Source organism: Babylonia areolata, chromosome 21 (genome assembly GCF_041734735.1).
Source record: "Babylonia areolata isolate BAREFJ2019XMU chromosome 21, ASM4173473v1, whole genome shotgun sequence".
Taxonomy (NCBI): Eukaryota; Metazoa; Mollusca; class Gastropoda; order Neogastropoda; family Buccinidae; genus Babylonia; species Babylonia areolata.
Genome location: NC_134896.1, coordinates 37,495,039 through 37,505,038, shown reverse-complemented (window position 1 = coordinate 37,505,038; position 10,000 = coordinate 37,495,039). Strand labels below are relative to the sequence as shown.

The following is a 10,000-nucleotide window of genomic DNA, read 5'->3' as shown; positions in this document are numbered from 1 at the left end:
CAGGCCCCCACCCCCCACCCCCTTTCCATCCTCAACCCTCCCAAACCCCCACTGCACGCTCCCTTTGTTGATGCAATCCACACTAAGCACATACTCCCAGCACCATTCGCGTGCATTGTCAAAAACAAATAAATAAATAATGATGATAACCAACATTCACAATGACATGTGAGAACAGGCGTTTTTTTTGTTACATGTAAGAGTTTCTCAAAAATGATAGGAAGTGATAGCAATTCCCCGTGAGCTGAGGGAACATCGTGCTGAAGAACACCGTCCACGTTATGTCGCTGACAATGTGAGTCACCTCTTCTTCTTCTTCTTCTGTGTTCGTGAGCTGCAATTCCCACGTTCACTCGTATGTACACGAGTGGGCTTTCACGTGTATGACCGTTTTTACTCCGCCATGTAGGCAGCCATACTCCACTTTCCGGGTGGGGTGGTGGGGGGTATGCTGGGTATGTTCTTGTTTCCATAACCCACCGAACGCTGATATGGATTACAGGATCTTTAACGTGCGTATTTGATCTTCTACTTGCGTATACACACGAAGGGGGTTCAGGCACTAGCAGGTCTGCACATATGTTGACCTGGGAGATCGGAAAAATCACCACCCTTTACCCACCAGGCGCCGTCGCCGTGGTTCGATTCGAACCCGGGACCCTCAGATTGAAAGTCCAACGCTTCAACCACTCGGCTATTGCGCCCGTCGGTGAGTCACCAAAACAGCAGAGGTGTGGGTGCCTGTACCCCCCTCCGTCCCACAACCCCCACACTCCCACACGCGCACACGCACACACACACACACACACATCCAACGCCGATGTGTTGCTGAAAATCACCAAAAACAGGAGAATTCCGAGTGCCTGTAGTATCTCAGTCAAAGCAAGGTATGACCCAACTGATAACAGGACACTGTGAATCCAGTTTGAACCAAAACCTCAGCACTGAACGACTCGCACCCGACCTTGAAGGTTAACGCCAATACGTTGCTAAAAATTCACCTCTTCCCCAACTTACCATACGTTCATCTTGCAAGGTATATTCGGGTGCTTTTTACCTGATTTGAAAATATTGATTATTATGTGTTTATTCGTGTCGATATTTTATAGCTTATGCTGCATTCCATTGTACTACACTGCGGCGCATTGGGACACAGCAGTGATCAAGGCCAATTGTGGGTAATGAGAAGAGATTATTTGACCTCCCCCCTGTATCCACGATAAAGGCCTGTAGTACTAAACTGTATTGTTTTGCATTTATTGTGTTATGGTGCATCCTTTCATCAACGTCCTTCATCGCGAATCTTGGAAATCATAATTTTTTCATTTGTTATATTTGTCATTTTCGCATTATGGATGTGTTATAATACCCAGTTCACCAGGAAAGGTAGTTTATTATTGCTTTCAAATCTCTTTCCCCTTTATTTTTTCCCCCTGAATAAATCGGGTTACATTGCGGCTCTAAGAATATTCCCACTGGGTTTTCGAATATGTTTTGGGACGGTGGTTTTGAGTGAATGATTTGCAACTATCGCTTTGGAATCAATCTCAGAAAACGTGTTATTTGACGGTGCATCAGACGAATACGAATACTGATTGATGCAGGACAGTGAAGCACAACGTGCTGTGTTAACATCTTCTCTCCGCATGGACACCTCATCTGATCGACATGTTCACAAATTTAAGGCAATGAATTTAATCTATTAACTAATTAATACGTAATTTCACATGGTTCATTATTGACAATGCTGGTTAATGAAATATCTTGATCGTCAGTTTTTTAGTCTTCTTGCTTTGTTTCACGTAAGACATTTCCCCCCAGAAATCTGCAGCCCAAAGGAATTTACGAAAGAAGTCTTTTCAGCTGTAGAACCATTTACATTCAATGCACATCTTCGTGCCCACTCATTTGCACATACATACAAACAGTGAGACAAAGTAACATCGGTGCTTCCTTGTCAAAGAAAATTAATTAAATGTTGTATTTCAGTCTTCAGATCAGAGCCTTGCTTTGTGAATTGCCGACGTTAAAGCGAGTGAAACAGGCCCAGAATCCACACAAAAAGTACGAGATTAACTCTTTCACCGCCAGATATTTTAGAAACGATGCTTTCAGGTACAAGCTTCGGTTCATGTCAAAACAACAAAGTGGACTTGTTCACTTCAAACACAGCCAATAGGCAAAGGTTAGTCGTTGTTCATTTGGTGGGAAAATGGCTGCAGCTGTCTTCTTCTTCTTCTTCTGCGTTCACTCGTATGCACACGAGTGGGCTTTTACGTGTATGACCGTTTTTACCCCGCCATGTAGGCAGCCATACTCCGTTTTCGGGGGTGTGCATGCTGGGTATGTTCTTGTTTCCATAACCCACCGAACGCTGACATGGATTACAGGATCTTTAACGTGCGTATTTGATCTTATGCTTGCGTATACACACTAAGGGGTTTCAGGCACTAGCAGGTCTGCACATATGTTGCCCTGGGAGATCGTAAAAATCTCCACCCTTTACCCACCAGGCACCGTCACCGTGATTCGAACCCGGGACCCTCAGATTGACAGTCCAACGCTTTAACCACTCGGCTATTGCGCCCGTCGCTGCAGCTGTCAAGTATTGTTACAATGTCATCAACATGACCCTTCGATGTCGACAAAAGTCGCCTATGGCGGTGAAAGAGTTAAAGACGAGAGGAAGGGTTTTAATATACCTCAGTACCATTGGAATAGCAATAAGTTATGAAATAAATACAAAAAGTTTATTAACTTATCTTTAAACAGCGGATTGCGTGTCGCTAGAATTCTGCACCATTTTTTTCCGCCCACAAGAATTGTTGTCAGTCGTGGTTTTTTCTCTAAAAAAAATACTGCCAAGGCATCTGTTTGTTGCATCAGCTTCTTGTCTCAGGACATGTGGCCACTCCAAGACCACGCATCCTCTGGGGAAGAGTTCAGGGGAAGAACTTAAGGGGAAGACAAAGAAACGTGTGGACAGATGGCCCAGAGGTAACGTGTCCTGTGTGGACAGATGGCCCAGAGGTAACGTGTCCTGTGTGGACAGATGGCCCAGAGGTAACGTGTCCTGTGTGGACAGATGGCCCAGAGGTAACGCGTCCTGTGTGGACAGATGGCCCAGAGGTAACGCGTCCTGTGTGGACAGATGGCCCAGAGGTAACGCGTCCTGTGTGGACAGATGGCCCAGAGGTAACGTGTCCTGTGTGGACAGATGGCCCAGAGGTAACGCGTCCTGTGTGGACAGATGGCCCAGAGGTAACGCGTCCTGTGTGGACAGATGGCCCAGAGGTAACGCGTCCTGTGTGGACAGATGGCCCAGAGGTAACGTGTCCTGTGTGGACAGATGGCCCAGAGGTAACGCGTCCTGTGTGGACAGATGGCCCAGAGGTAACGCGTCCTGTGTGGACAGATGGCCCAGAGGTAACGTGTCCTGTGTGGACAGATGGCCCAGAGGTAACGTGTCCTGTGTGGACAGATGGCCCAGAGGTAACGCGTCCTGTGTGGAGTGATGGCCTAGAGGTAACGTGTCCGCCTAGGAAGCGAGAGGATCTGAGCGCGTTGGTTTCGAATCACGGCTCAGCCGCCGATATTTTCTCCCCTCCGCTAGACCTTGAGTGGTGGTCTGGACGCTAGTCATTCGGATGAGACGATAAACCGAGGTCCCGTGTGCAGCTTGGACTTAGCGCACGTCAAAGAACCCACGGCAACAAAAGCAAACCCTTGTGGCTATACACTTCAACACTGATCCCCACAGCATAACCCACTTCTCCATATCAGTGGTCTGGCGCAACAGCACTGGTGACTCCTTCAAGAGAAAGAACATGGAGAAACAGATTATCCACCATCTCGGTACTACAGTACCATAATTCATGGCATAAGCATCAAGAACTAAACCAAATCACAGCTTCCCTTATCCCCCTCACCTCACCTCACCTCACCTCAGGCCCATAACTACAAAGTAGTCGTTGGGGGAAGCCTGAGGACCGCAGACGCAACCTCCCTTCTCCATCTGTCTCTGTCGGCAGCCGCTGGCAGCAGCTCACGTGTGTGGAGTCCGGTCCATTGTTTGATGTTCTCATGCCAGTTCTTCCGCTGTCTTCCTCTTCTTCTCCCACCCTCGATGGTGCCTTGCATGATTGTTTTGGACAAGCTGGTGTGTCGAGTGTTGTGTCCAAACCATATCAGCTTGCGTCTCTTCACAGTTGAAAGGAGAGGTTCCTGAGGTCCAGCAAGGTTCTCAATTCTGCTCCGTACATGTTCATTGGTCCTGTGCTCGATTCAGGGAATTTGAAGGAGCTTCCTCAGGCATTTGTTCTCGAGGGCCTGGATCTTCCTTTCAGTTTCGGCCGTCAGTGTCCATGCCTCGCAACCATACAGTACAATGGAGACTACCAGGGCTTTGTAGAGTTTGAATTTTGTGGAGAATCGGATGTTACTTTTCCACACTCTATTCAGTTTGGTCATGGCTGCAGTGGCCGTGCCAATGCGAATTCTTATTTCTGCTTTGCTGCTTCCATCTTTTGTCAGGGTTGCTCCTAGATATTTGAAGTTCCCGACATCTTCCATTTGTTCTCCGTTCATGAAAATAGTGGCATGGGCCATGTCCACGCTGTTTACCATAGATTTGGATTTATCTGTGCTGACCTCCATTCCGTAAGCACCCGCTCTATCAACAAGTCTGTTGGTAAGTTCCTGCAGTTCTTCGTTCGTTCCCCCCGTCAGATCTATATCATCAGCAAACCGGAGGTTGCATATTCGTCTGCCACCAATGGAGATAGAAGTCTCATGGTTTTCCAGTGCCTCCTGCATTATCCTTTCCAAGAAGAGATTAAACAACACAGGAGAGAGGATACAGCCTTGTCTGACACCAACGGTCGTTTTGAAAAACTCCCCTAGTTGGTTGTTGAGGAGCACTGCACTGTTGGAATTCTTGTATAGGGCTTCTATCACGCTCACGATGCCTTCGTCGATTCCATATCCCCTCAGCACATGCCATAGTCCCTCATGCCAAACCCTGTCAAACGCTTTCTTGAAGTCAATAAAGTTATGGAACAAGTCGCGTTGGTGTTGAAGGTGTTTCTCAATGAGTATTCTGCAATTGAATATTTGCTCAATGATGCTTCTTCCCCTTCTGAAACCAGTTTGTTCTTCGGCGAGTATTTCTTCAGCCCTTGACTTCAGTCTGTTGAGGAGGATTCGTAGCATGATCTTGCTTGGGTGACTAATAAGGCTTATGGTCCTATAGTTCTGGCATTGTCTCAGGTTGCCCTTTTTTGGCAGAGGAATCACCAGTGATTGCGTCCACTGTTCTGGCCATCTCTTCTCGTCAAGTATTTTCTGGCATACTGCTTGAAGGACTGTAACATACGCCTCACCACCTTGCCGCAACATTTCTGCTGGGATATTGTCCACACCCGGTGATTTCCCTTCTTTCAAGCTTCGTATTGCATTTCTGACCTCCTCCTTCAGTATGGGTGGACAGTAGTTGTCACGTTCATCTGACAGAGTGTCGTTTTCCACTATGGAGCTGTCTGGGTGGAGCTGGTGGTTATACAGGCCAGTGCAGTATTCTGTCCATCTTTCCAGGACGTCTTCACTGTCTGAAAGGAGTTTGCCTTTTTTGTCCTCTATTACAGCAGTTCTTATCCCCACCCTGCCCATTTCCCCCTTCCCTCCCCTCCCCCTCTTTTTCCTCTTGCCCCGCCCCCCTTTCCTCTCACTGTCTAGATTCTCTCTCACTTCCTTCACCCATCCACCTTTTCCAACCAGCAGTGAACTGTTCTCAAGACAAGTGAATCTTATTCAACAGCCAGAAAACTGGACTTGTGACTGCTGCTATCTTCAGTTGCTTTGAAGACTCTACGAGTCTTTGTCCTCAACTTCTCTCCCAAGCAGGTTCATAGTTTTTCCTCTTGTTTTTTGTATTATTATTATTATTATTATTATTATTTTATATGACAGACAAGGTACAATAATCCTTCCAGTTGATTGGGTTTTTTTTCGGTTTTTTTAAACAGTCATTGTGTGTGTGTGTGTGTGTGTGTGTGTGTGTGTGTGCATGTGTGTGCATGCGTGTGTGTGTGCGTGTGTGTGTGCATGTGTGTGTGTGTGCATGTGTGTGTGCATATGTGCGTGTGTGTGTGCATGTGTGCGTGCGCGCGCGCGCGCGTGCGTGCGTGTGTGGGGGGTGTCCAGCATGGAAGCCAAGACAGGCGTGGCTGTGTTCGGGGTGGGCCGGGCGGGCCAGTACCACCTGCCCAACCTGGCGGCGCGGGGCGACGTGCGCGTGAGGTGGGTGGTGGACGTGGAGGCGGCACGTGAGCGGGCACGTGACCTGTGCGAGCGGCACGGGGTGGAGGAAGGCGTCCAGTTCCTGCCCGCCGACCGCTGTGAGGCCGTCTTCGAGGACCCAGAGTAAGAGGCAGTCGGGAGGGCAATGCTGGGATCTGTTAGTTTTAGTGCTTCATCGTCTTCTTCTTCTTCTCCTTCTTCGTTCGTGGGCTGCAACTCCCACGTTCACTCGTATGTACACGAGTGGGCTTTTATGTGCATGACCGTTTATACCCCCCCCCCACAACCCCCCGCCATGTAGGCAGCCGTACTCCGCTTTCGGGGGTGTGCATGCCAGCTGGGTATGTTCTTGTTTCCGTGGCCCAACCGAACGCTGATATGGATTACAGGATCTTTAACGTGCGTATTGGACTTCTGCTTGCGTATGCACATGAAGGGGGTTCAGGTACAAGCACGTCTGCACATTATGTTGAACCTGGGAGATCGGAAAAATCTCCACCCTTTACCCACCAGGCGCCGTCACCGAGATTCGAACCCGGGACCATCAGATTGAAAGTGTTACGCTTTAACCACTCGGTTATTGTGCCCGTCAGTGGTTAATCAACGCTCCATCAGTTGAAAGTTTGAGTGGTGGTGGTGGTGGTGGGTACAGTACATCATGTGAACTGATGTTCATCATATCATGGGGCTCGCGCGCGCTGATACCCACGTGACTTCGTGGAGAGGCGATAGACAATTCAAATCAAACGTCGCCTTCCGACGTAATATAAATCGAGTGTGATTTCATAATTGAACAATTTAAAACCCACTATGTAGGCTCAATGATTATAATATACTGGGCTGCAAGGCATACTGGATGGCCGGACAGCCAGTACCATAGGCTGGACATTGCCCACTCGGCCCAGCAGCCCCGCTCGCGAGCAGCCCATCGCGAAGTTTTCCCTTGTTTTACAAAGCTCGGTGGAAGAGAGAGTATTGCAAATACCCATAATTATGTGTAAGCCATTGCACTCATGTGGTGCAGAAATTCGTTAACGGCCATCCGTTGACGTTGGGGTGGTGGTAGCGGAGTTGGTAGCCCGGAAGGAGTGATATCTTCTTCTTCTTCCATTAATGCTCAGCGGTCATAACTTTGACCATTACTAGCATTTTATGCGTGCTGGGTATTTTCGTGTCTCCATAACCCACCGAACACTGACATGGATTACAGGATCTTTAACGTGCGTATTTGATCTTCTGCGTGCGTATACACACGAAGGGGGTTCAGGCACTAGCAGGTCTGTACATATGTTGACCTGGGAGATCGGAAAAATCTCCACCCTTTACCCACCAGGCGCCGTTACCGTGATTCGAACCCGGGACCCTCAGATTGAAAATCCAACGCCTAAACCACTTGGCTATTGCGCCCGTGGGAGGGGGGTGGGTATTGGAACTAGAACTGGAACTAAGTGGATTCGATTTTTTTTTCTTTTTCGTGTGAAGGCCATTGCCCAAACGAAAGGGTGGTGGTGGCGGTAGTGTTAAAATGGAAATTTGCAAATACAAATAATGATGTTGTCAGAATGTCTATCGGGTGTCCCCCAAAAAGTGAACCGCTTTTTGATAAGTATTTTCCCAGTGATAGAGAAACCGAATTCATTTCACACAGTAATCTTATGGTATCATCAACAAGTTTGCAAAATATTTAAAAGTTCGGACGCAAATTATGCGAGTATTGTCAAATTCAAAGGTTACTGTGTGAAAATTTTCAGTGAATTCGGTTCAGTCTCTATCACTGGGAAAATACTTGTCAAAATGCGGTTCACTTTTTTTGGGACACCGCGATATATGAAAAAAAAAGTATACTATGCAAGCACTACAGCACTACATCTCTTATAAGAGAGAGAGAGAGAGAGAGAGAGAGAGAGAGAGAGAGAGAGAGAGAGAGAGAGAGAGAATGCTTGTTTCACTGAAAATAGTGATGGGTATCGGAAGACTGGTGCCCACAAAAAAGAAACCATCATTGTGGGAATCGTTCAGAAGACGGACCGCTGAAAGAGACGGCGACGGATGTGAATAGAACGCGTCATAGACATTATGAGACATTATGAGACATCTTCTTAGGCTGTTAAGTGTTTCTCTCACTCTCTGTCTGTCTGTCTCTGTGTCTCTGTTTGTCTGTCTGTCTGTCTGTCTCTCCTTTCTGCTCATCCTTCTCTTCTTCTTCCTCCTCCTTCTTCTCTGTTATACCCTTTTCAGAGTGCGAAGAGAAAAGAAGCTTTTTGGCTTTTCATAATTTTTTTTTAACCTCGTAAAAAGTTCGAGTTCGAGTTACCTCTCTCTGTGTTTCTGTCCGTCTCCTCCAGCCTCTTTGTCTCTGTCTGTCTGTCTGTCTGTCTGTCTCTCTCAGTATCCCTCTCTCTCCCTCTCTCTGTTTCTCCCCTCCCTTCTCTCACTCGTGGTCTGTAAAGTTCTCTCTCTCCTCCATCCTCCATCTCTCTGTCTGTCTCTCTCTCCCTTTCTCTCTCTCGCTCTCCCTCTCTCTCTCCCTGCTCTCTCTCTACCTGCTCTCTCTCTCTCTGTTCTCTCTCTCTCTTCTCTCTCTCTCTCTCTGCTCTCTCTCTCTGTCTCTGCTCTCTCTCTCTCTGTTCTCTCTCTCCCTGTTCTCTCTCTCTCTCTCTCCCTGTTCTCCCTCTCTCTCTCCCTGCTATCTCTATCTCTCTGCCTGCTCTCCCTCTCTCTGTGCTCTCTCTCTCTTTCTGTGCCATCTCTCTCTCCCTGCTCTCCCTCTCTCTCTCCCCCTCTCTCTCTCCTCTCCATGCTCTCTCTCTCTCTATCTCCTCTCACTCACTGTCTGCTCTCTCTCTGCTCTCCCTCTGTCTGTCTATCTATCTCCTCTCACTTTCTCTGCTCTCTCTCTGTCTATCTATCTCCTCTCACTCTCTCTCTGCTCTCTGTCTATCTCTTCTCACTCTCTCTGCTCTCTGTCTGTCTGTCTATCTCCTCACTCTCTCTGCTCTCTCTCTGTCTATCTCCTCTCACTTTCTCTGCTCTCTCTCTGTCTATCTATCTCCTCTCACTCTCTCTCTGCTCTCTGTCTGTCTGTCTATCTCCTCTCACTCTCTCTGCTCTCTCTCTGTCTATCTATCTATCTCTTCTCACTCTCTCTGCTCTCTCTCTGTCTATCTCTCATTCTCTCTGCTCTCTGTCTGTCTGTCTGTCTATCTTTTCTCACTCTCTCTGTCTCTCTCTCTCTCTCTCCCTCTCCCCTCTCACTCTTGTGCTGTGTGGATGCAGGACGGTGGCCGTCATTGTGACAACTCCCACGAGGTTTCATGAAGACATCACCAAACGAGCTTTGCGTGCAGGTTGGCCTTCCCCCTCTCTCTTTCACACACACACACACACACGCGCGCACGCACGTACGCATGCACGCACACACACACACACACACACACACACGCACACACACACACACACATACGCACGTACGTACGCATGCACGCACACATACACACACATTAAAAAAAAATTGTTTAATTTTTGCTTGCGCTCCTCGTTAATTTCTTATGTTGTTCATATCCTTTTCTTTTCTTTTCTATTTTAAATGTGTGTGTGCGTGTGTGTGTGTGTGTGTGTGTGTGTGTGTGTGTGTGTGTGTGCGAGCGCGGTATCTATAGTGCCTCTATGTTGTTATCGTTGCGTTTATGTGGTACTTGATGTG

At 47.8% G+C, this 10,000-nt stretch overlaps 1 protein-coding gene across 1 annotated transcript in view; it reads left to right on the top strand.

Annotated features, from left to right (window-relative positions):
- Window positions 1-929: 929 nt before the first annotated feature.
- The window catches only part of LOC143296074 (myo-inositol 2-dehydrogenase-like), a 19,086-nt gene continuing 10,015 nt past the window's right edge, over window positions 930-10,000 (top strand). Inside the window, exons 1-3 of the mRNA XM_076607828.1 lie at window positions 930-1,036; window positions 6,202-6,420; window positions 9,574-9,644. Of these exons, the coding sequence (XP_076463943.1) occupies window positions 6,203-6,420; window positions 9,574-9,644 (289 nt within the window). The 5' untranslated portion in view covers window positions 930-1,036; window position 6,202. The remainder of the gene's footprint in view (window positions 1,037-6,201; window positions 6,421-9,573; window positions 9,645-10,000) is intronic.